Consider the following 27,085-nt stretch of genomic DNA (forward strand, 5'->3'; position numbering starts at 1 on the left):
TAATTAAGACATTAGAATTTTCCAAACATACGAGAATATGCCGAGTCCAGGATAAATATAAGAAACTACTATGGAAAAACATAAATACATCAAAGATCAGTTTAAAGTGTAAAAAACGAAGTTTACACTTAAGCCGCTTGTTTATAGGCTAAACTAAAACGTTTATTTGGTCAAACAACAGTTGAAAATATTTCTCTATTTACCAAAAGTAAGACAAAAAAAAGTTAATCTGCTTAAAAAGTAGTAAGCCGTATTTTCTGTAATTAGCTTATTCTGACTTCTGATTTTGCATATTTATGCTACTAGTGTGTGCTTACACGCTATTTGATTGTATAGGCTATATCATACGCAAATGATATGTTATTGATTTATTGACAGGAAATAAAAAAAATTGAACGATAAAAATGAGCTTTGGTATCAATAGAAATAAAATAAAATGTATAGAATATAATTTTAGTAAATGTCGATTTTTAAGTCAATTGGTATTAATGTACAATAAATTTCACTGTATGAAAGGAATTACACAATATAATGTAAAAATTGCATGATACAGACTTGAAACAAAATGGATAAAATGAAGGTAGACAAGAAATATATTACGCAACAAACGAGTATCAATTAAAAAGATTTTTCAAATCATTGATGAAACAAAAAATGCTAGGCTATTTAATATACTATTTTTGGAATAAAACAAAAAATAAATATAGTAGAAATGTTATTATTATTAATAGACTATGTGTTTGAAAATGACCACCCCATTGACTAAAAATAAAGTGCAGAAAGTGATATTTTACATGAGTTGGACATAAAACTATAAGACAGACAGCCAGTGATGAAGCTAAAATAGTCGAGTTATAGGCCCAAAATGGAGAAAAACAAGATGACAATACAAATAATCGAAAAAAAGGGTGTAAATGTGGAGAGGATTCGAAAATCTGGCCCCAAATAAACGGGTGATGACGACGGCAACACGACGATAGACGCTAGAACGTATTTGTTTCCGGTTTATTTATTTATTTATTTAATTTTTAGAAAAACTAGTTATTCATCTCGACCTAAAAATCAGGGACATGTATACAGTATATGCATTGTTTCTGATAGCAACCTAGATTATTGTAATATTAAATTGCCGAGATCATAAAATAGATCTTACTACTTACGAATTGTTATTTTAAGTAAATTTAACAGTTTAACTGATTTTATTACTATGATTAGCTCATTATTACTACTTTGAACTTTAATTCTGTTCTTATCATAACTATAAAATTTTCGTTGTTTATGGTTGCTTTCTTTAGCACGCAAAAGGAAATTCGAAAGAAATCCTTTAATTTTGAAGGTACCACATGAGAAATTTGTGAAGATTTTTAAAAATATTCTGTGTAGAAAATAGTTTTATTTGAAAAAGAAATCCTAACGTAAATCAGTAATAATTAATCGACTTTAATTTTTAAAATTAAATTTAAAAAGTTTAATTTCAATTATTTTAAACTAATTTTGATATATTTATACTTTTTATAATCACTTCATCTATTATCTAGTTATTAATTTATCTCATTTTGTGGTGAAATTAATACATTTTTTTCCTGTTTTTCTAACTTCCATCGAACCATTAGATAGATCAAATGAATATATTACAGAAATTAATGATGACAATAAAATTTTATCATGATTAAAATAATCAAATTCACTTAATACAATTCTAACTTATCTAATAATCCAACTTTTAAATTGATTTTTTACTCACCATTCGCTTGTTGATTGGGCTTGGAATTTAAGTTACTTTGAGTATTATTATTATTGATACGGATTTCATTAGACACGTGATAATCACCGACTACCAATTCACTAGTTTTTTCTTTGGCGTTTCTTAGAAACTCCGTGTCGTTGATGCACTGTACAGTCAAATGATTTTTAGGTGCCGGCGTGATAGTCCTGAAACCGTTAAGTTCACTAAAATCACTGCGTTTGTTCGTCTGTAAATAGTCTTCTACAGTTTGAAAGCCATTGTTATCGTGATGCTGACTATTACTCTTTTCGTTTTTAATTTCTGTTACGGTTACATTATCCGTATCTTCGTTATAATTGAGACTTTCTCTGGACGAAGATTTGAAGTGGACGTGTTTCTTTTTCCTGCATTCTTTATCGGAAACGATAGGAAACTGTAATCTATTGACGTAAATTTCGGAAACGTTATCAGTTTTCTTAAGGATGGATTTCACTTCCGATAGAGATTTAGGGGAATTTCGAATCCTGACGGCAACAGTAGGCGTGGATTTTTCGTTTTCTATCTTATTGGAAACGGGTTGAACCGTGATTTTAGCCGTCGATTTAGTTTCTTCGACTTCTGCTCTCATTGTCGGTTGATGTAATTTTTCCGATAACCGCTTTCGAACGAGAAGTGGAGAACTTGTAATTTTTAAATCTTTAAATCTAGGAATGTCTTCGTCGCTATCGTCGTAGTCGGGTTCCGGCAACGAATAAATACCGTCGTCGGAGGCTATGCTGCACTGAGTAGACGACGTGCTGTCCGAACTCGTTCCTATTCTTACACCATACCCAGCTAAACGAATATGCGAATATATACCACTTTCGGATTCGGAAATTGTAGAACCCGGAGGTGAAGTAACAGTATTTTCTCCACTCTCTTCTACGGCATTATCACTTAAGTTATCGTCGAGATCGCTGTCTAAAGGACCTTTCGATTTGAGGTAATTTGTCACTAAGTCATAAGCAGTCACATCACATTCTAAGATAGATTTTCTAGAAGCTATAGAACTAAATGGATCGCGCGTTTCTAAAGCCCTAATAAACTTTTTGTTTGTTCTTCTATCACTAATGTTTTCGTTTTTCTTCTTTTTCTTTGGTCCATATAATTCGGCATAAATAGGGCTTTCGCACGTACAACTATCGTTACCAGAAACCATCATCACGTCTTCATAAATAGGTTCTTGCACGTCAACGTAAGTATCCCAGGGATACTGTCTGGATGATACCGATCCATATAAATAAGATGGAGAACGATAAGAATATATACTGCTAACGGATCCATACTTGTCCATCGGTTGTCTGTGCTGTTTTCGCTTCGTTTTCTTCCAACCAAAAACTCTCCTACTGTTAGTGGATCCCCCATAAGCTTCCATTTTTTTAGTCTAGAAAAATTAAAAAGTTATTTTAAGTTTCATATTTGAAATTAAACTATGTTAAAGTTTATTTTTAAAAGTAAAATTAACTTCTATTAATTTACGAACGATATGGTTATTTTAACTAAATAAACAACGCAGACTTAATTTATAAAAATTGAATCATTTAAAGTTTTATTGTTCAGCTGTACACATTTAAAAAAAGATTTGTAAGAAAATTCACTCAAGACCTTACGCGAGATGATTAAAAGGTTCCTGCTACCGTAATGTAAGCATAAACTATAGCTTCATGCAAATGTATGCATGTATCAAGTTGTAAATGTAAGCCTAAATATTTATATTGGTGTAAATGAAAACTAAAAATAAATACTGTACATATATTTTGATTGGACAAAGGCAAGCTTTTCATTTTAAATATCGCAAGAAAACACAAAATGGAATTACAAGCAACCAGAAATTTAATTAATATAGGCCTACTGTTTGTAAATTTCTGGTTTCTTACAAAAATGTTTATGTTAAGGAACATTAAATGCAGAAACATTTTCATTCAATATCTAATTTATAGTTATAAGTTACTATTCTATAAATATTTAACATAAATACTAAAAGAAATACTATTTTCTTGGATTTTATTTTAAATAATCAGGAATATTATTAAGAATCTAATATTTACTTAATCCGAAAATTGACAAAAAGAAAATATTTGCTGAAAAATATATCTATTGAATAACGAAATCGCAAACTTGACTTATAATTTTACGATCTATATAAGGCCTATATATTTATTTATTGTGATATTTTACATTGCAATGATAAAATCAAAGAAGGAATACTTTAAGAAGCATGTAAAATACAGAGTCCGCTTATTCAATCCTATTACATTTATAAGTTAGATGTAACTCGGGCTACTCGATCTAGCCTACGTATATAAATATTTGCACATATATAGACAAAATATATCGGTGTGCACTATGTAGTTTAACTACCTAGCTGGCGGCACGGACGTCAATGGACTTCTACTAGTAGGAACAGGATACTTGCCCAAATTGAACTCCTCCCTTTCCTCTTCAGAAACAGATTATCTTTTAGTTAGAGGAAAATCGAATTAAATAAATAAATAAATAAAACAATAATCCTTTTATCCAATAAACCTTTGTCTTTTATCTTTTCCACTTAGAAAATATTAAGAACCTGTTTGAAAAAAACCGTACCCAGTGTGAATTAACTCCGATATCTTGATGAAAATACGTCATAAATCCTTACAATATATATAATATATATATATTAAAAGTTTAACATATAAGAATCATTGCTTATAACAGACTGAATCACAAGGTGCTCTTTGTATGGATATCCTACTATACAAAGTGACCACACGTGTGAATATAATTAACAGAACAGATAATGTGAATAAATAAAACAGATAATTAACAGAAAATATAATTTCACACGTAAGGACCAAAGTCCTTACGTGTGAAATTATATTTTCTGTTAATTATCTGTTTTATTTATTTACATATTTTTGGTAAGGTTTCGGTATGACGGATACCAGTGGGTAAGTGTGATGTGGCCTCCTCCTCGAAGTCCAGACTTGACAACACGTGATAATTCGCCTTGGGGCATTGTGAAAGAGAAAATTTCTCGACTCCACCTTACAGCAGTTGAAGACTTTAAAAACAGTTATCAGGGATTACATTAATGACTTTCAACCGTCAACACGGAAAACGATGTCCAGAAAAACATGGGAAAAAATTGAAATTTGTCTGGAGAATGTAAGGGATAACAAAATAACTTCTAATTAGTGCGCGTAAGGTCTTAGTGGCCATTCGATACACGGATACAAATGCTTACGTAGAGTTTCCATAGAGGCTTTTGTTATTTATTCAGGTTATATTTATGCAAATACATTTCGAGTTAAACAAAAATTGCTATATAGATGACGAAAAAATATACAAAACTTACTTTTAACAACCTACGAATTTGGGGATGAAATAAACTTTAATATTTAACTATAGAAGACTAAATTACTTAAAACTTAATATTCCATTACAGCCTAATTTTAATATTGAATTTAACATTAAAAAAAAGCATTGGTAATACAGTATATCATTGCTGCAGGATGTGGGATGATAAACATCTGTTCATTATTATTAATAATTAATAAATAGTAGCATCCAAATCCACTCTATTTTTAAGCTAGAAATCCAAAGTTACTTCCAATAATGTTTTTAATATTTCATAAATATTACCTTAATATGAAATTATTACATTAATCATTATCATCATTTTTCATTTACTTTTTAATCGAAGACTTAATCAATTAATTAATGAAATTAATGAAAAATTTACTAATAAAATAGTGAAAATTTATTAATTTAGTAAATTTTACGAAAGAATAATAATAGTAAATTGCAAAATTAATCTTTGCGACATAATTATCGCTGTATTGTAAAAAACAAAAAAACATGTTTACACGCGAATCTTCACGAAAAAAATACCGAAATGACTAAAATACACCAGGCTTACTTCATGTAGATTACCCGCTGGTGCCCAGTTTTTCATCCCTTCTGTAACCTATAAAAATTAGTTGTACCTACAGAATTAAGTTGGTTATTTTCGTAAGTTTTGAGCTTTTAATTAAACATGTTTTTTAAATTAAAAATTAGTTTAATTTGTTTTTGTTAAAATGGACTTAATTATTTCTCTTAGCTGCAGGTTAATCCGAAAATAAGTTACATATTATTACTAAAAAAGCAAAGAAGTGAAAGAACTGTGGACTAAAATATAGGGAACGAAACTAGTTAGAAACATAAACACTCATTTAAATTTATATAACAACGACAATTATATATATATATAATCTCATTATATTGCAATTCGATGTTATTTACGTTAAAACTGGATTTGCCATTCGTTAAATGATTGAAAAAAAAACGAAAAAATAGCTTATAGCAATAATTAAATAGCAATAAAAAAACGAACGCAAACACAAATTTAGGAATTTTTAATAACACTGAAAATGAATCCTGGTAAACTGTTGTTAAGCAAAATGAAATGGTTCAGTTATTTGGTAAAGTACTTAAAAATTGCAACTATGATGGCCAGTGGCGCGTTATGTCCTCATGGGAACCCAGGCAGATTTGAATTAGGGAGCTTTATGTACAGTGTTGACTTCAGATATTTTTCTTCGGAGTTTTTTTGAGGAAAATATTTTCTTATAAAAGATTGGTTTGGGGGCCCCAGGCAATTATCATTTATGCCTTTAGGATAACGCCACTAATGATGGCTTAAAAGTCATTTATCCATTATAAAGATTAAGTTCTTGCTATATTTAAATATTTAGCCATATATTTTTAAAAGTGTTTCCGCCAACTTTGTAAAAGAAAATTGGGTTCTAAAGCGAGTTTATATTTTATAATCGTATTAATTCACAAGTGTACGTAGAACAAAAAACACGCTTAACCCGCTTTTGGTCCAGTATATATATAATTGTTGTAACTGTTAATTTTCCTTCTTCAAAAACATTCATTAAAGTCATCCATTCTTTAACGAATAGACAGTTTAAATATCCGAAATGACATCGCGTATCAACTTTAAATCTTGTAAAAATTAATAATCTAATCTACGTTCAATATATTGATATTATTGAACTATGTTTTAATTCTTAATATAGTGCATGCCAATTAAATTATATACTCTATTCCAACGTTTCTCAACCTTTTGAGAATGACAGAGCACATTTTGTTTCCTCAGTTATGCGGATCATCAATATACAGTAGCTTATATATGTAGATGTGTATAAATATAAACACACACATACGTTTGCACGTATGTATGTCTATATTAGCGAAAACATACATTAAGAAAACAAATTTTAGAATGACTTATTGAACGAATGGGTCGCCTCGAATCTTTGTGGAGCACCAGTTAAGAACACTGCTGTACTCAACGCATTGTTAATAATTGCACTGCTTCGATATTGAGATTATTAATAACGGCACATATTCTGTTTCGTTATTGTATTATTGAAGAGAATTTCATGAATTTTTATATATGATAACGAAGAGAGATATTGGCAGCGTAGCTTTAAACTGTAGGAGACGTATATAAAAGTGTATATAATATAAAGTCCATGATACGATACATGATACTACACGTTTCTACAGTCGCAGTTAATATCGAAACAAAAATATCGACAAGCATATATTTGTGCGTGTCCGAGAGATTTAAAACATATGACCTTTGACAAAAGCTTAGATTGCCTGTACATAAAATAATAATTAGATATTGGAACAAGTGAGTGAGGTCTTTTTAAAAAAAGCCTCACAATTTATAACAAGGAATAATAATGATAACGTAATGACTGTTGATGGAAATGATCTTTGCTAGACTGTGACCAAAATGAATAAAAACGCATATGTAAATTTAATAAAATTTGCATTACCCTTTAATGATGCATAATATAACATCCGTGATATTTCCTATTTTTCTTATGATTATAAATGTTTCATTACAATACAATACGTAATATAAGATTTTCTAACTCTACACGAAGTGTAACTTATAAAACATAATGTTACAAAATAAAACAGAAGCGAGATATTCGGAAAATATGAGAATAATATATTCCATATTGTCCAAATCGATCAATTGCTTTAGTGAATAATTTAATCTATATTGTATTTTCAATAGAATGCTTTTCAATTTTTTATACGAAATATTTTTATTTAGTATAATAAAAATTAAGTTGTAGTAAGAATTTTTAAATTCAAAAATAATTTAATTGAAAAACTAATTTTATGCAGATTTTTTTCGTGAAAAAATAATTTATTCGACTGAAAAACAACGCTGCATCAATATAACCAAATTTAATAAATAGATTTTTTTTAATGTTAGGTTTAACAATAATTTTAAATCTCCAAATTACTGTACAGGATTCTTTGGTGCATTTGTCACCAATCATTTAATCCAACTTTTGGCTACAAGAATTTGCACTAGATAGATATTTTGGAGATTTCGAATGATTAACGAACTTGCAAGATAACAGTTCGAATAAATAAACTATTCTATCATAAATTTATTATTTTATTTATAAATTCTTTATTAATTTATCAGACTTTAGGCAACACTTTGAGGAAAAAAATAATTTATAAAATGTTTTATATTTCCTCAAATTAACCACCATAAATTTATTCCAGGAATAAAAACGTATTTGAGACAACTATATTAAAAATACTGACAATAAAGTCCACTTTTTGTTATATTTTCCTGTAATGTAGCATTACAAATGCAACTGTTCGAGTATAGTATAGATTCGAAGTGTTATTCTAACTATACAAATCAGCCTTTAAGTAATTCTTTACTGCATAGAAAGACCTGGCGTTACTTCATAAATCGCCGATCAAAAACAAAAAAATAAAGAAAAATCAATCGATCGGCGTGTCCAGATATAGAAATCTGTCTCTGCGATGCGAAAAAAAGAGCAAAGATAAAATATAATTTGGCAATTTTCTTAGGTTGAGTATACAAGTAAAGTGCATTACACAATAAAACGAATGGAAAAAATTGCTACTCTCCCACAGACATTCGCAGATAGACGGAACAAATGATCACTTATGCTCTTTTTTAGAGCGATTATCTAGAGATGCTAAAGTCAACTGCTCGATTCTCTTTCCAATTCAATGATTAGGAATACATATTCTAAAGGGGGGCATTCGATCGAATGTCGTCTTCAATTCTCATCTTATAAATAATCGTCCGGCGCCTTTCAAATTTACTTTCAAAATTCATTAATCAAACGCGATCGAGAGGGATTAAATACATTTCTAATTTCCCAATTTCCCACGCGTTATTATAATATGCAATTTCAGAAATTATGAAATTAGACTATAACCTAAATTATATTTTTGTGTTAAATTGTGCAACGATAAAGTAATTGATACAAACGAAATAGATAAAAATCGTTCTTCCTAACGATAAATTCCCAGTTTTATAGTCGGAATTCGAGAGAGGAAATATTTAATTTTTCGTAACACATTCGATATGATGTTTTAAAATATGTTTGTGACCGATTACCGTTAGACAGAAACGTGATGGAAATACACAGAGTACCAGTTTGAAATTGGTACGATGATCACGAAGGGGAAAAACCTGTAAAAGGAATAAAGGAAAAAAAAAGCTATCTGGGCCTTGAAAAGCGGACGCAGATGTTTGTTTTCTAGAATTTAGAATTTCTGAAAATTTAAAACTCCGATAATAATAGTCGGAAACTAGTAATGCGTAAAAATCTCGGAAAAGTAAACGATTTTAGTCGGCAGGGGTGAATGGTAAAAACATAATACACAATATCTAGTTTTACTTTTGTTGATTGCGATGGAGTGCGATAAAAGTACGAAAAATTCCAATAAAAATGAGTGGGATTTTTATACCCGATGATGTATACCGATCTTCGTTCTTATCTAAACGTTATTTGCAATTGATTAGTCAATTTACCTTGTTCTTCATCCTTTATTATTCTATTGTGTCCGTATTTTCAACCAAGACAAAGCCAATCAAGTACTTAGAACGGTAATCGATTAACTTATAACTCGATCCTTGATTGAGAATACGAACATTAATTTAACAAACGGCAACTTCGTACTATAATTTTCTTCTACGGACCATTTCGGTATCCATTTGTACTGTTTGTTTCTCACGGTATTCGCTCGTGTACTAATTACATTAGTACAAATTAACTTTACAATTTAATGGTATTTGTCACACTTGATGTTTTTGAATAAGTACAAAGGATTTTTCTCACCAATCTCTTATTGGCTTTTTATACAATAAGAACGTTTATCAATTTTTTTTCCTCTCTGTTTCGTACAGCGAAATGGCATTGAAAAATCCTCCATTATCTATTAGTAATATAATAATAGTACTTAAGATTTATTACAAAGCACATAAAGCACAGAGACAGAAACCACACCTGATAATTCGGCGAGTGCAGTAACAAGTAGCGGATGATACAGTCACACGTAAATCGTTATTGTAGCCTAGTTAACACCGCTTGCTTGTAACCTAGTTTACACAAAATGCTAATCTTACACGATCCACGATCTGTTCCATATAACAAGGCATCGTTTAAGTTAAAAATCCTAACGATGTCGGTTCACGGACAGTTAAACTAGCTCGGGGGGTCATTTCTTGAGGAATTTCATTAATTTTTACAATTTAATTCTCTTTCCCATTACATTATCGAAGCCAAAACGAAAGCAAAACAGATGAAATTAACTGTAGTAAATTAACTATTGTTTTTTTCCCTATACAAATGTATTATATATATATATATATAGATGAATATATTCTAAACATTAAAAAAATATCCTATTGTAATCTGCGGTCTTTAATATGATATAAAAACCCAGGTCCAGCTTCGTCCAACCGAAACCGATTTTCATTCCTGAAAGGTTAAGGACTAATGTGTAATGGCTAAGAGATGTGCATGGTTGCTTCCATTGCCAATTTACATTATATGGCGCACCACCTTCCTCGCATTGTTGTCTATTAAAGAAGCATTCCTAAGCTTTTACTGCTTCCACCAGGAAAGCGTTTACGCACCACTACAATTTCTCATACGCAAATTTCGCCCACCAATTCTCAGAATTTATGCCTATTTTTCTGCGCGGCAACTGTTCTAGTTACTACGCGGTAATAAGGTATATGACACTCGATTTTTGCCCGCAACGTGACGATAATCCATCGTAGTCAAAGAACTATTTAACACCATTCACGCGATGTATATTTAACTCCTGTTTTTTTAGTTCGTTAATCAGTTAATTTGCCGTTTATCCGTGCAGAGAGCAACAAACTTTACTCCTTGACACCACCTCTAGTGGGTTAAGAAGTTCAAGAAACTTCACCTCGCACGCACGGTCTCCCGTATAAGAAGTCGTACCTTTTTTTCGGTTAATTAAAATAGCTTTTTTTTGGCAAAAAAAAGCTATCGAAAAATTAACCTCCTATACAAACAATCGAGTATTGTGTACGGTTTCCTTTTTTATCTCGTTATTTCTGATTTATATCCGGAAAATCCGCTTGCATTCGGGTAAAAATAGACAAAGAAACTTCTTAACGAAAAATCTATCAAATGGCGGGGGGTTAATTTTCTTCGTCCAGCAGTTTATACAAAATGACACAATCGAGGAAGCACGATCGAATTACAAAAGTTACATAGAGTTTCACTGACTGAGACGATTTTAAAAAAATCTAATTTACGGTCATTTTCTCGTCTCGCACTGATTCTCCTCCAGCCAATCTATAATATATCCCCCCTTCTTACGATTCCAATTCGTCGTTGAAATCGGACGATACCCAGAACGGATAATCGAGAGAGGAGGCGGAAAGTGGTTCCATTAAGGGCGATTGACTTACGAGAAAATGTTTTTCCTCGGTCTGGCCACCTGTGCACCAACAGGTTAAAGAAGTGAAAGACAGTCGAGCATAAACTGTGGTGGATCGTGTGGAGGGGAACCGGTTGGCAGGCCATGACCCATCAAACGATTCTTTTACGGCAAGAATAACCGATCCCGGAAGCTACCACAATCACCAAAAAGTGAATCGGGAGGAGAATTTTCAAATTCGCAAAAATCGATAATAGCGTGAACCGTACACGACCGTCACGCCCTTTTAGCGACTCGTGGCACGTTTATCGCAACATAAATATATATATTGTACGTGCCGGTTTCTATTTCTAGTGGTGCCGTTATACACCAGCTGCACCTATATAATTTTTTTTACACCTGTATAAAATATTAAAAACCGGATTAGTGTACGCGCGCGCTGGTATATATATGTGTGTGTGTGTACTGTACCCCTTTTTTTCCCTGTAGGATATATATAAACGTTTTACTATTTACTGGTATAATGGCTTATCGAGTCGGTGCTAGATATGTCTGGTGAGCAAAGAACAAAAAGTTCTTTATAACGTCCTGGTACATCAATACCGCTTTCCTCGTCTTCGATAATTGCCCTCATTCTATTCAGTGGTTCGTTTCGTACATAGGATGTGGGTTAATAACCAACATTGTCCCGGGATCGGTCTTAAAATCGTTATTAAGACGGTCGAGATGGCTTCTCTATTGTTCACCCAACGAGTCGCTCGGGTAAGAGGGCCGAACTTTGATATTTCCTGTGGCAAATATAAATATAATGGCTAAGAATTGTAAATTATTCATCGAATAACGGGAATTGCTATATTCGAGACGTTATCTCGACTTCCTTATCACAGAACTATCCCACCAGAACCGTTTTTCCCAGCTTCCGTATCACTCCGTACATCTACATTTTTGTTCGCGAGATTTCCAATTTTCACTTAAACGTTGATTGTAATAGAAGTTTCCGGTGTTCCACATTCGGACGTAACCGTAAATAAGCGTAACGTCTACGTCTTTTGTTCCGCGTTACTCTTAACTCATTTTATTCTCGACTAATTCCGTTCTGATCGTTTAATTAATACCAGATCTGTCGGTAACAAGTTAAACACCTTTACGGTGCTTCTACAGAACATTTTTTTTTTTGTCTTTACCACCCTTCTTACCTCAACTAAATACATTTCCTCGTCGCCTAAAACGCGACCGTAACCTCGCAAAACTGTAACAACAAGCAGAGACTACACCTCCGATTTGTTTTTCCTCCCGATTGTTACGGAGCGGGTGTGGTTCTTTTTTTTTGTCATCGCCGATTCAAAATAGTGGAAGAGTTTAACAAGTCTAAACAGATTCTTTGTTCGAAAATTCTTTGTACGTCTACGGAAGGGGGCAAATAAAAAAAAGACGTTTCGGATACGATAATTATATTGAAAGACATCAAAAGCATTTCCTTTTGCACATCTTGAAGGTGAACGAGTATACTGTGGGTGGAAAGACAAGTTTATTCGACTCTGGCATGTGGAGATGATGTCACTTCGTAAAACGGGTCTCTCGTTAACAAATTTCGACAAACATACCACAATAATAAAAAAGGCATTTAAACGAAAGTGGTATTTATCATCAGATATCATTAAAGTCGGATCGTATTCGATTATCCCCTAACGCTTCCTGAATTTGAAACAAAGGTTCACAATGGCTATTTTTTTGGCACTTTGCGTGATTTTAAAGTTTGGGAAAAAAGAGAGATGCTGAAGGCAGCTTTTTGACCCACTTGTTTTTCCATTATAATCGTCACAAAGAATCCTGGATATCGACATCCTTCGGGTACTTTAACGAGGATGCTAATAACGATTAAGGATTACGTAATAACGGTTTTTTTTTAATTTTCGGATATTCGAAGATATCCGGTATTTATTTTCGGACGTCTGCGAGAAGGAACCAACACGCGAAACTTCGTACCGACGGTGGTAAATAATGGCAGGAAGTATACCCGATTATTCCCACGAATATCTAAAACAATGTCGGATATATCCAGCCATGTATATCGTACGAAACGAGAGCGTAATGACCAAGTACGAGGTCTACCGTAACTAAAAAACCTAGAGCACGTTCCGATCCTTCATCCATTTTTGGTATCAACAGGTGTCGGTTAACTTCCACGCTACCGCTTCCAACTTAATTTCGGTGGCCCGGGAGAGATTTTTCGGCACGACAACCAAACAAAGAAACTCACCTGATATATCCCGTATCCGTAAAGCGTAGTGCTGTTATATTTAAATAGGAATTCCAGACGTAATCGGTGCCGACAATTTCCCCTGGCAATCCGGCATTACCGTTCGAGATCTCGGGGTGGTCTTTATAATTTAAACGTCTTTTGTCACGCCGGATCCATATTGTGGACACAGGAAGTGCATCCCCCGACCGTGCGCCGCGAATCACCTGACCACAAAAAGCGTCCGAGTCCGACTGTAACGAGTGGTGAACCGGGGCTGGTTCGCCAAAAACCTGTCCGACGACTTCTATCCGGTGTTCCGTTTGTTCACCTGACCCCGAGTTGGCGATTGTTTCCTGTCTACGGGATGGCAAATGGAACAAGAGGGGCGAAAGTGGATCACGGCGACGTGCGGGAACATACGACACGTCACTTCGCATCCCCAATCGATGCGCGTTTATTTTTTTTTTTCGCACTAGCGGCACGTCTCCCGCTTCCGTCTAGTCGACCCGCCACCCGCTCTTACCGCCATCTGGTGTCTATACAACCAACCTTCTCCAATCTCATTCTTACGTAACTAGTCTCGACCGAGTGACGTTACACGCACGCGCGTCCTCGTGTATGCAAATAGTCCGAACCCGCTCCGATACACCTAAAACTTCGAAATTTTAGTTTTTCGTCACGTACGAAAAAAAATCCTTACCGAGTGGAACGCGTTTTGCGTATAATAAAACGACACAAAGAAGTATTGCAGCTTTGTCTAATTTTTTATTTTTTTTTACTGTCTACTTATGGGAATCGAGTAAGGAACAAGGCAATAACAGAATGAAAAAGAAGACTGCTACACACACCCACTCACACACATGAAGGTAAAGTGAAACTGAAGAACATCACTTTTTTTTGACAAGAAGAGAAACAAAAAAACGAAATAATTAAAAATCAAGTGATGTGCAGGAAATGGTAAGAAAGATAGGGCTAAACACTGGCCAACTTAGGTTAGAGGTACTACATAGCTGCTGATTAATACAGAAATATACTCCTTTATACATTAAAATACAGGCAACATGAACGATATCATACATTATTTGGCATTTTTTTTTGTGTTGATTTTTTTTCTCGTTTGGTATAAAACTGAAAAGTTAAGGGTAACTGATCTTAAATTTTGTCACACGTTTTAAAACAACGAAAGAAAAAAAAATTAACTTTTGACATTGTTATTGTTGTTTTCTTTTTTACAAGACTCCAAACGAACAATTATATTTGTTGTTGTTTTTTACAAATTAGTGTAAAAATATTAATTGGTTAGCTGCCTCCTCAAATAATATTTTTCGAATTTTAAATTGCATAATAAAAGTGTTGGTATAATTTACAAACTTTTGGTTTCCCCCTTTCGAATGTTTTCCCCTCGTTTTACTGGTCCGCGATTTTAAATCCCAACACGATTCCAAAAAAATCTTTGAAAACAATTTGTTTTTACAGTTACCCTTGTGAGAATCGAAGAAATTTTGTTTTTACAGTTGCCGGTATCGTAATTTTTTCCTCTTTGGGTCTTGCAGATGCTTCGAGATGATCGATGGAACTGAAGTATATCTTAGGCAAGATGTTGCAAAACCTGCACCTGAAAAAGGCACTTCCGCAAAACGGTACATCCTCAGAGGAACGAACTGGAGATATGGGTTTTAACAGACCTGCTGTCTCTCCCGTTCTTCTACAACGACTTGCCCGTTTGGTATAAGCACCTGCATGCCTTAGGAAGGCCGAAACAACATAAGTGCCCTGTCTTCCACCTCTGAACACAGCCGTGGGCTGACTCAAAGAATAGAAGTAAAGGAATCATCATCACATTGGCTAGAGTAAAAAAGCTGATTTTTATCCTGGAGTTACAGAAAGGTGTGAAGGATGGAGCACATGCACACACACTCTCGCTCTCTTGTCTTTAAACACTAGTGGCACTGCCCCTCCTGCGGCAGTCGTGACAGCCAACCGGTGCCTCGCAGCACGCAACAGATGGTATCTTACGGCATCGACGTCCGGTCATCGAAACAATCTGCAAAGAGAGAGAGAGAGAGAGAGAGATTTCAGGCATTTTGGAAACTGCCTCCGAAAGATCCTGGTGCTTCCGAAACAACATACCATGAAGATGCTGCACTTTTAAGTTTTCTAATTTCTTTTGTTGCCCAAGTGGCTAATGTTTTTGTTTTTGCAACCTTGGAACGCCGTCCTTTGGATAACAGATCGCTAATCAATTCGTTATCCAAAAGCTGGAGCATATTGGAACCGAATGCAGAGCATAAATCACTGTAAAAGTTATTTTCGTAGATATAAATTTTAAAAAAAGGGGGGATAACTGTAATTTTCTGAAAAAATTCATACCCGATGAGACCCGCACACGCGGCGATGTTTGTGTCGGAATGATCGGGATCCTGAGCAATGTGGGTGATAAACTGGACTACGTACGGTACGTGAGGTTGGACGAGTTGTACGTCGGCTGAAAAAATACGTTAACATTATGATCCAACACGACGAAAACAAATTCAATAAACTTTCCTTTTATTTAGACTTACGAGTGGGAGTGTTTTGATCTCCTTTCAATCCCTGGACTATTCCCGTGTATGCTTCTAAACAACCTTCCCTTAAATCGTTCAAATAGTCCACCATGTCGTAGTCGGACTACAAGAGAAATTTATATTTAAATATACAAATCATTGAAACGTTACAAAATTATCTTCTACATTTAAACTGTTACCTTGTCGACTTGAGCCTGCGAAGCCTGCATCAATGTCTGAAGCACGATGTCTAAATATTTCTTAAATTCCGTACCAATTGCTAAGGCGATATCTCCAAAAACTGAAAGAATCTGAGGTTTGACCGATCGATGCACGGTGTTATTCTGTAAATTAAAGTAAATCAGCACCCAGAAATTCGTTCCAGATCCCTTGAAATATGAAATGCACTACTCACCCCTAAGTTTTCTAAGAGCATGGTCATCACGTCGTCGCAGTACGGTAACACCACGGGACCCAAAGCCCTGCAGATGTCGCCCGTCAGACCCACGGCGGCGGTGCACACCTAAATATAAAATTGAGACAAAAGGTTCAAAATCAAGACTTTGGCCGGTTACATCTTCGAGTAATGTATAAAGTAACTCACCTGATATTCGGCATGATTCTTCAATCCCAGGGCCAAAAATGGCCTAAAAGCATCCATATACTTTAGGAACTTATCACCGAGCACTGAATAATGTTTGGAAAACAGAAAATTACTTATCAATTTGTTTTATAAAAAGTAAATTCATCAAAATAAAAAAAATTAATCACATTATGACACTAATTCTGTAGCTTTGTGCACTAAATGAAATTTTAGTAAAATTGGCATTACTGTTCCTCCGGATCCAGAATTTAAAAATATTCAATTTTTAATCACACATTGTTAATGTGTTCCTCAAACTTTTCACAAAACCATGGAGTTAAAGCAACACACACACACAATTATATATATTCTCATTTACGCAAAGTTATTCTTGCAAGTGGAGGATGAATTTAAACACATCAGAGGCCAAATTATAAATACAATAAAGCTATAAACATTCGATATTTAAATATCAAATGTTTATAACCACTTTTGGCAAGTGGTAAAATAATAAATTTACTTTAATGTATTGAATTTGGTTAAAATGTTTTAAAATTTAATAATTAAACAGGAAAATTTATTTATCATTTCTTGGATTAAAAATCTACCTAATTACACCATTTTATTCAGACTAATGCACAATAAATTACTATTCGAATCAGATCAAATAAGCAGAAAAACTAAACATTCAAATTTTAAAAATTGGCAATAAATATGCAAATATAATCACAATATGCAAACTGCATCTTTTTTCAAAATTTTAGCAACTCCTAAATTTGCTCCTAGTTAGAGTCCATTTTACAATACTCTTCAATTGTTTAAGGGCATCAGTAGTTATTGTCTTTACAAAATGCACTGGCTCATCATCATCCATCTCCAAGTCTAAATGTTATACCAGATTTTCTAATTCTTTTACATAGAATATGCATTGTGCATTTACAAAAAAATATTCAACACCTTGTTGAAAGAAGATATTTTGAGGAAAATTTGAAACCAGTGTTATCAACTAGCATAAAATAAAGACAATCTATAAAAATAATTAAAAGATTTATCTGATTGATATGCAATTTCCTTTTAAATTTTCTTACTCCAATAATTTAATTTTTAAACTTAGAATTTTAGTGTCTGAATGACATTTAAAGAAAAAAACTTGCAATATTCAAGATTACAATTTTGTTTTGTCTGTTGGAAGTTATCTTGTTAAAATTTTGCATCATCAAATAATTTCCATGCTCATTGCCACCATTTAAAAATGTTTTGCAATATTGAGATTCCAGACAGCACACTTTTCAATCTACCAAGCTTTTAAAATGTGTGTCATTATGCTAGATATACATAATGACACTTATAATTCTACAGTTAGTGTCCAGAATACTAATATTAATTCACAAAGATTCTATGATAAAATATTGTAGAGTGAAATTTTAAAAGAAAATCACCTAGCAATCAAAAAATCTTTATTAGAGAGGTTGCGGCCAATTTTTTCATCATGAAAATGTGTATGTCGAATGTTCAGCACCGCCTTCCTGTAAGCCTATAAGTTTGGCAATGGCCTTTTGGAACATCGAGCATAATTCCACTGATGTTCCAAATGCAATTGTCAAACTTCTAGGCTTACAGGAAGGCAGCGCTGAATGTTTGATGTACATGTTTTTGCAATGAAAATGTCAGCTGCAACCTCTCTACTGTTACTTAAAGTTATCTCCTGGAAATGCTACGTGTACACTTGTACTCACTGGTATTTGTTAAATGATTTTTTAGCAATTCCAAAAGGACACTATTTTTAAATTGCCTTTTTTATAACATTAGTTTTCATTTTGGAAAACAAGAAATGACTTGCAGGAGTTAAATAAGTGAAATAAAGGAAACAATTTCATTCTGAAATTATATGCTTTGCCAAAAGCTTATTATAAAACACAATTCATCACCACATACTTTTGAGAAATTTAGATTCTATTAATCTCTTATTAATTCAGTTTAATAATTTCAATCCAAACTGGACTGCTTGATTGTATTATACAGGTATAAATCAAATTAGCAATCTAAATAGATCTTGTTTTATATATATATATATATATATTGTTTATTACTACTCACATTATAAAGACAATTTACTTCAAAATCACCAATTTTGTAAAATCAGTCATTGCATTAACCACTTATTCACTGTCTGATCTAGCAAAAAAATTCTTGATTATCATTATCAAAAAATGATTAACCTCATTGTATTTGGTTCCTGAAAGTTCCTTCTAACCTCCTCAAACACAAATCAGTTACAAAGATCATTACCATATATTTGTTTTATCAATTCATATGTTTGGTTGTATTTATACTCCAGTTTAAATAAATTTTAGAAATTGAAATGTTTGCCACAGAACTAAGCTATTTTGCCTCTCCAAAATATTTCACGGTGAAATTAAATATGAGAAAATTATCATTTTTTCCTTCCTACCAAAATATCCTTCAAATTAATAAATGCATGTTACCCTAACTGCTTGCATCACATTATTGATCATTGGCATGACTATTAATCATGCTCATCCACAAAAGCAGCAATTGTTCCTATTTACTGAAAGCTAATGATAAATTGCAATTAGAATTTGATTACTAAAGTCTTTATAGTGTATTTTAATTTTAGTATTTGGAAACTACTAATTTCATAAACATTAAACTCCTAACAATATCTTCAATTATATAAATGAGGCTTATGCCTAATTAACAAACTTTTCTGCAGATCCCAATCATTTTCTATTTACATGAACTTTTGGTTCATTTTTAACAGTACTTCCAGTAATTCAATGGAAATTGTCAATTAACAAAGAAATCTGAGAAAAAGATTTATTAGACAATTTTTTTTAGCTAACTTCACTTTTTAGTGAAACATTTTGTATCACTACACTCACATTTGATCATTCGGATAGATGAAATAAGACAATCCACAAAGACAGTGCTTCCTGGGAGGATTTTCTATAGAAAAGTGGCCTCTCAGTGCTATGCATGAGAAGAAAATGGAAAACTTTAATGGTCAGCCTGTTGGCAAGGTGCAAATCTGTAACCAAGTACCAGAATTTAGTGATTTCATCCACTTGGCCACTAGAGAAAAATGCCATTGCAATTTGAATAGTGTCATTATTAAAACTGAACAATCTTCATTTATGCTTCACATATTATCTTTCATTTCAGCATTCGCGTTACTTCAAGTTAAAGAAGACACCACAGAAGAGAAAACAAAAAAGAGCTGCCAGTATAGCTTCCAAAAAGATGTTTTTAAGTAATTTAAATTCAAAGAACTAAAAAAGACAAACAACTATAACTGAAAGTTTTTGGCAAGAAATGCATATAGAATTTTGTAACTATATACTGTATATAGTATGTAGAGAATTTCCCAGAAAATGTATTAATCCTAAACAAAGAACATCTTAATTAACAAACTAGTGAGAATTTTGTCTTCCGAAATCTATTAATTTGCACTTTTCTGAATAAATGCAATATATAGGAAAGTCATTATGTGTATGTCATAGTGGTGTGTGTACACCTAATGCAAGTATGAAGAAATCAAATATTGTATCTCACCTTCGACTAACGTAGACACAGCCATAAGTGCATCTTCTTGTACACCACCTGATTTACAACTAGTAGAATTAAACATCTGTAGCAAAGCAGTCATTATAGCATCTGATATTTTAGGTGCATCTTCAGAAGTCATTTTCCTCAAAACACTCTATAAAATTATTAAAAATTGAAAGTTTATTACATCAGTTTCACCAGCAATTTACATGTTCCAAAAATAATATTACAGTAATAAAATACTAACCTGAAGAGTGGCACACAATAATGACTGCAAATCATTATACTGAGCACGATCTGAAGTACTCTGAATGTGTCCTTCCAGAGCAAGAACGTGTTGCAACCTTTCTAAAATAATCATTGTTGTTTTTTGAACCCAACTGTAGCAATCTCTTGGACTATTTTTCACTAATTCCATAAGGGCCTCATAGGCAGCTCCTCTTAGATTTGCTATGTTACCATCAGGCCTTTTTATAAAATTTATTATTCCAATTACATATCAAGTTATATTTGTTGATGTCAGAAATTATTGTAAACATACAGTTTACCTTTCTGTTGTTTCTAAAAGTTTCTGGACAATAACTTCAAAGTATTCTGATAAACAATAGGTTTTGGGTTCTGCACCTTCTTCAGGTACTTCTGCTGCTTCAAACGCTGCTTCAGCTAGACTATTAAATGCCTGCAGTACAATCATTTTCTTAAGTAAATTCTCAATTTCTTATCTTCCAAATCCTGCTTATAATATATCACTCACCCAGCAAACATTTGTTGCCACACGAGGCTCGGCACTTAATCCTTTTACCAAAGCTTCCAATAAAGGTTTTAGATAATTTTCATTAATGACTGCATCCGGTATTAATTCACACACTCTGCCTATTGTCCATGCTACAGTGTCTCTCACGACAACACTCTGGTCAGACATCAGTTCTATCAGCATTGGCATAGCTTTCTCTACAATTGGTTTCAAGTTATTTGGATCGGGACCTTCCAGAACAGACCCTAAAAAATTTAAGAATTTTATATAAATATGATTAAGGATTCACTTTTAAGATTTAAAATTTAAAAAAATAAAGCTTACCAAATGCCATAACGGCAGCATCTCTGTAACGCCAATCTGGATGTTTGATATTATCTTCTACAAAAGGCAATACATGTGGGACGATGTCATCTTCACAGCAAGTCGCCATGAGCATTAAACATACCCCCGCAGCTTTGCATGGATTCCAATCATCTTCATCATCATGTTCTTCCTAAATTTAATACAATTCAAGCATATATGAAGTTTATAATTTTTTTCTTAAATAAAAAGTTGAAAATATTCTATATATTTTTTTAATTTAACAATTTTTACTTCTTTAACCAAAATAAAGTATATTAAAAACTGGATATAAAAAAGAAATAAAACATTGATTTTTGCTTAAAAATATCAAGTTCTATTTTCTTTAATTATTAGGAGGAAAAGTTTTTCATAAAACTTTTCCTCCTAATAATTTTATCTGTTGCCCCAAATCTCAAATTTAAATTTTTATGTTCTTGTTGCTGTAACAATGTGTCATGACTACAAAAGGTTGGCTGTAAAGCATCAAAACTGCTATGATGCTTTGACTGTTGTTGCATCTTTCAGTAAGTCAGATGTTTTTATCACAATAACCTACAATCTGAAATGGTTTGAAGTTCATAAAAACCTATTTCCAAAACAGCATCTCTAGAGATTCATCTTGATTCCCAGAATAAATGAGTTTCAATTCACTTACACTCAAAAAATAAACTTTTCCTGAAATGGGGGGAAAAAATGTTATCTTAGTATCAAACTGAATATTGAAATGTGGTATAAAGGATTGAATCTTGACAATACTTAATCAACACAAGTGACTTTAACGTTGCCCAGCGTAGTTTAATTTCTTAAACCACCGAAGTAGAGATGTTAGTTTCGTTCAGGTTTTTTAGTTTATGTCGTTTTGTACATAGAAGGAATTATTTGCGCAACCATTTGCTGTCCAAACACTATCATAGCAACAAATGTTCAATTTCATGATAAAAAGTGGTTTGTTTAGTTAGAGATGTACAGACAAATATGGAATGATATATCATTAGATATAAACATATGTCTTTTTTTAATGTACTTCTGGCTATTGAAATGCCTTTTCCCAAACTTATAATGACCAAGGCATTCCAACAGCCAAAATTACATCAAGTTTAAAACCCAAACAAAAAAATTATACCATCAATGTCTAATTTGTTATGATTTAAGACAATTAAAATTAAAGATAAAATATCTGTTAGAAGATAAAACAAATTCCAGTAACTTGCTATTACCACAAACTATTCAGATTAATATTAAAGAATGGATTAAAATCCTAATGTAAAAATAATGCATGTGTTTAAGTACTTATTTCTTTGGGTGATCACAATTTAAATATTTCCATTACTACACTCACTGACAAAGTGATATACCCAGATAGAACTGTGAGTATTGCAAAACATAACACACAGCTATGTCTCAGACAAGTATATAAATAATTATAAGCTTGCCAGATCACAGGGTCTTAAAATTGCTACCCCAATAGCCTATAAAAAGGCCCACCATGTTCAGAATTTTCAGTGTACCAGTTATGTCTAGTGTTTGAAGACCTGAACAAGTTTATGATGCAAAGACATTACATAGTTCATGTACTTTCCAAAAATAAAAAAAAGCCACATTGTACGGAAGCAAGCAAGGTGGTTATTTTGAAAAATTGATGGGCCATTCTGGCCCCTGAAGAGGTTCTCAGGGAAGTGGTGTAAAGTACTATATTATTTTTCCGACTTTCCAACGATTATCGACACTACCGTGTGCCGGAAATAGCCGTTCCCTAACGGGTACTTTACGCGGATTCGCGTTAGTGTGCCAGGCCTGGACTTTAAGCGTGCACCGAATTAAATAATGACAAAGTTTGTCAATAACAAAATCAAATATTTAATTAAACTTCTATTAATAAACTCTATACAGTATTTAGTAAAATTCAAACAATAATTTATTCAATGAAATTCAACAAGAATCAATCCGACAAACTCAAATCAATCTATTTCTAACTTAATTCTATTCCCCTTTGGAATTCGACAAAATCAAAGAATTAACTTATAAACAATAATTCTTATAAATTAAAGATCCTAATCGTCACCTCAATATACTAGGAACCTATTTCCTCAAACTCTCAAGACTTTCTATAATCGTCAATCCATAAATCGAATAACTTCAAAATCCTATCGGACACCTCTCTCGTTCACTGCTACGAAGCTCACCAAAGCTCGTTGCTATCAGGAATTCACCTCGTTCGTTTTCACTTGAGTTAGAGGCTTTATAGTGTGAGGTGACGTCACAATTCTGAATGAGCTCACTCTCCTCATTTACATACTTATCTGTAACATTAAATTTTTCTTGTTTATCTGGCAGATTATTTTCCGACAATACTTCGCTAACCTTTTACATTATTCTTTTTAACAATTATCGGGATGCTTTATTCTTTTAAGGTTTAGCGATTCCTAACTGGGTTGTGGGGTCTTCCCCCCCCTTTTTCTCGGTGCGGACTTACTTTTTTCCGCTTGGGAAGCGCAAGTGTGCGCGAGTTTTTCTACGGCGCTTTTCTTTCGTCGGTGAGTTGGTTTTTCTTCTATTTTTAAGTTACTAAGGTGAATGGTGAGGAAACTTCGTCTTAACTAAACATAAGCCCCAAACAAAATATAATGAAAGCAAAATAAAAGTAAAATAAAAATAAAGCTCAGACTTGGGTTCCTTACAGTGGATATGTTAAGAAACACACACACACAGCAGACAAGATAGGTACGTATCAAGAAAGATGACTGTCTGATCATGACAAGCACAACAGCTGCAATCACATTTTTGTCCATCTAGAGACAGGTGGAGGCATCACTACAGAATCTTGTTTCTTCCTATAAACATTGGCAGGTGACTAGCAGAGGTAAATTTTCATGTATGGCAACTACTATACATTCTGCAATTAGTATCCCTATACTATCAGCTTTGTTTGCAATGGTGCAACAGGAAAGCATGTACTACTACAGACTGTCAGCACATTGTTTTTAGCAATGAATTCTTGTTCTGTTCAAACCTTTGCAAGCACTTCAATCCTGTCTATTATTGAGCAACACACTGGTCCCACTGCTAGTGTGCTAGTCTAGAGAGCTCTCATATGATAGTAAACCCTAACAGAGGTGTAAGGGACATTGATGGCACTACAGTATGTTCTGGAAATCCTATACACTTATATGTCACCTTTCGTGGAATGGTTTTTCTGTCAAGACAATTCTCAACTGCACACAGTTAAAATTTCCAAGTATGTCTTTATGTTATCATACTTCCTTTGTCTGCATGTCTCCAGATGAGTTGCCCACATTCACTCATATATGGCATGTAGATGTGAACCATCTACAAGTGAGGGATCTGGAGCACCAGTTACAAATCTGTTGTAGGATGACTAATGTCTGTATATATCTCCTCGTACCATCTTATCACCATCTGTATGTAGGCAAGAGGTGATCTACCAGATACTAAGGGTTCCTTTAATTTAAACATTGTCCTATAGAAAATTGTTCCTTTGCTATGATAATGTAATTGCTTATTAACATTATCATTATATTTGTATTAATAAAGTTTCTTTCAATTCTAATGTCTCCTTGATGTGTAATGTTTTCATCAATGACTACTTTGAATTGCTAGTTATTAACAACTGTTGTATTATTAAATTTTTTATATTATACTATCTATAGAGTTTTTCAACCGCTGGTCCACAAAAAAATCTTTCACCAGTCTGCAGAAAAATATTTCACCATAATGACACTGATGCAGTTGATTACAGTTAACATTTAAATAGTAATCTAGAGTTACTGTATGTACTTTGTTATGTACAGTAATTCTAGATAAGTGCATATAAGCATAATAAATAAGCATTATGATATAACCATTGTTGGTAATGTTAAATATATTGGAAGAGGAGATTGGACTGGAGGACCAGATAGAGTAATTGCCAACACATCTTAAGGAGTTGCACTTCAAGTCCCACTCCAGTCCAATTCTTTTCTTTCAGCTTAATATAAAATTATTTAATTAAATTATAATTATTAAAATTAATGCGAGAATGGGGCCTAATGCCTAGCTCTAACGACAAATTGTCTATTAAATTATNGTAATGTTAAATATATTGGAAGAGGAGATTGGACTGGAGGACCAGATAGAGTAATTGCCAACACATCTTAAGGAGTTGCACTTCAAGTCCCACTCCAGTCCAATTCTTTTCTTTCAGCTTAATATAAAATTATTTAATTAAATTATAATTATTAAAATTAATGCGAGATGACGCCTAATGCAAAACCTTAAAAATGACATTAAATCAAGATTGGCATTCCTGTAATTACATATAAAATATTTAACTGTAAGCAAATTGAATCTACAAAATTTATTAAGTCAAAAGAGAACTTAAACATGAAATAGAAAATATTTCTTAAAAATATATAAACAGGAACAAATCACAAAATTTAAATTATGTTCAATGTAAAGTTTCCTGACAATTTTTTGTTTAACAACCAAAAAATAAATTTAACAATGGAAATTTCAGTATTAATGTCAGTCTGGAGTTAAACTAAAATAATTAATATTCTTCATGATTGTAACTACTGTAAAATGCATATTAGTATTTTCCCAAACTTTTCGGAACTACATCTAACAGACTAATAAAACATCTAATCTAGACATCAAGAAGGATGATGTTTTAATCAAGTTTACTATTGAAGATAATTTTAAAAAACTGACTTTCTTCATAATGATGCATGTATGACCAACATTTCAGAAATACTGCTGCATAACTCAGAAATCTGAACAGTGTGAATAAATATTTAGTATATTAAATGGATATTGAGTTCATTACCTGCTTTGTCAAAGTTTGCATTAAAATTGGAACTAAATACTGAAGAGCACCTTTTGCATAAAATCTAGAAGTACGAGTAGGTGGCCTTCCTTGTTCTACAGCCTACAAATAAAAAAATTCTTATTAAAATCTACCTAAATAAAATTCAAATGTACATTTCATAATAAAAAATACAGTGTGACAATGTTTTTTCCATTTCTACATTTTATTTCCATCAATTAATAAAATACTAAATTATTAACAACACTAAACTTTATATAATTTATAATAAATAAAAATTATATATATTTATTACCATATTTACTGCATATTAATTAAATTCAATATCCTTAGTAAAAATAATGTATCAAGCTTATATTACTAAGTATCTTCACAATTGTATCAGTTATATTTTTAATTTCTTGAATTAATCAGAAAGATGAAATTTAATATTTACAGTAGAGCCTCGATTATCCGACTCAATTGGGGACTGGGGTTGGTCGAATAATTGAAAAGTCGGATAATCGAAAAGTATGAAAAAATCCATTATTAGTGTAGTATATTATTATATCCCATGTAATTAGTATATCGCTATTAACCTACTTCGCGTTGAATTTTCATCGATGTTAAGCCTAACAAAAATTTTTTAAAATAATAATCGTCGCTATTGTATCGTTAAAAATTAGAAAATTAAGCCTCGTTTAAATACTGGCTCCCTTTCATGGTCGA

General features: G+C 32.7%; 2 protein-coding genes across 2 annotated transcripts in view; both read right to left on the reverse strand.

The window, feature by feature from the left end:
* LOC111624298 (rhoGEF domain-containing protein gxcJ-like) overlaps nucleotides 1-14,406 on the reverse strand; it is a 43,593-nt gene extending 29,187 nt beyond the window's left edge. The window contains exons 1-2 of the mRNA XM_023367109.1: nucleotides 13,782-14,406; nucleotides 1,745-3,149 (exon numbers count right to left, since the gene is read on the reverse strand). Coding sequence (XP_023222877.1) covers nucleotides 1,745-3,140 — 1,396 coding nt within the window. The 5' untranslated portion in view covers nucleotides 3,141-3,149; nucleotides 13,782-14,406. The remainder of the gene's footprint in view (nucleotides 1-1,744; nucleotides 3,150-13,781) is intronic.
* A 100-nt stretch (nucleotides 14,407-14,506) lies between these two features.
* Nucleotides 14,507-27,085, reverse strand: part of LOC111624299 (importin subunit beta-1-like) — a 61,016-nt gene continuing 48,437 nt past the window's right edge. The window contains exons 8-20 of the mRNA XM_023367110.1: nucleotides 26,378-26,479; nucleotides 21,535-21,706; nucleotides 21,211-21,455; nucleotides 21,005-21,135; nucleotides 20,704-20,923; nucleotides 20,463-20,610; nucleotides 16,911-16,993; nucleotides 16,722-16,829; nucleotides 16,507-16,650; nucleotides 16,325-16,430; nucleotides 16,134-16,248; nucleotides 15,894-16,058; nucleotides 14,507-15,807 (exon numbers count right to left, since the gene is read on the reverse strand). Coding sequence (XP_023222878.1) covers nucleotide 15,807; nucleotides 15,894-16,058; nucleotides 16,134-16,248; nucleotides 16,325-16,430; nucleotides 16,507-16,650; nucleotides 16,722-16,829; nucleotides 16,911-16,993; nucleotides 20,463-20,610; nucleotides 20,704-20,923; nucleotides 21,005-21,135; nucleotides 21,211-21,455; nucleotides 21,535-21,706; nucleotides 26,378-26,479 — 1,740 coding nt within the window. The 3' untranslated portion in view covers nucleotides 14,507-15,806. The remainder of the gene's footprint in view (nucleotides 15,808-15,893; nucleotides 16,059-16,133; nucleotides 16,249-16,324; nucleotides 16,431-16,506; nucleotides 16,651-16,721; nucleotides 16,830-16,910; nucleotides 16,994-20,462; nucleotides 20,611-20,703; nucleotides 20,924-21,004; nucleotides 21,136-21,210; nucleotides 21,456-21,534; nucleotides 21,707-26,377; nucleotides 26,480-27,085) is intronic.

This window comes from Centruroides sculpturatus, unplaced genomic scaffold (assembly GCF_000671375.1).
Source record: "Centruroides sculpturatus isolate CEXI.00-Female unplaced genomic scaffold, Cexi_2.0 scaffold367, whole genome shotgun sequence".
NCBI lineage: Eukaryota > Metazoa > Arthropoda > Arachnida > Scorpiones > Buthidae > Centruroides > Centruroides sculpturatus.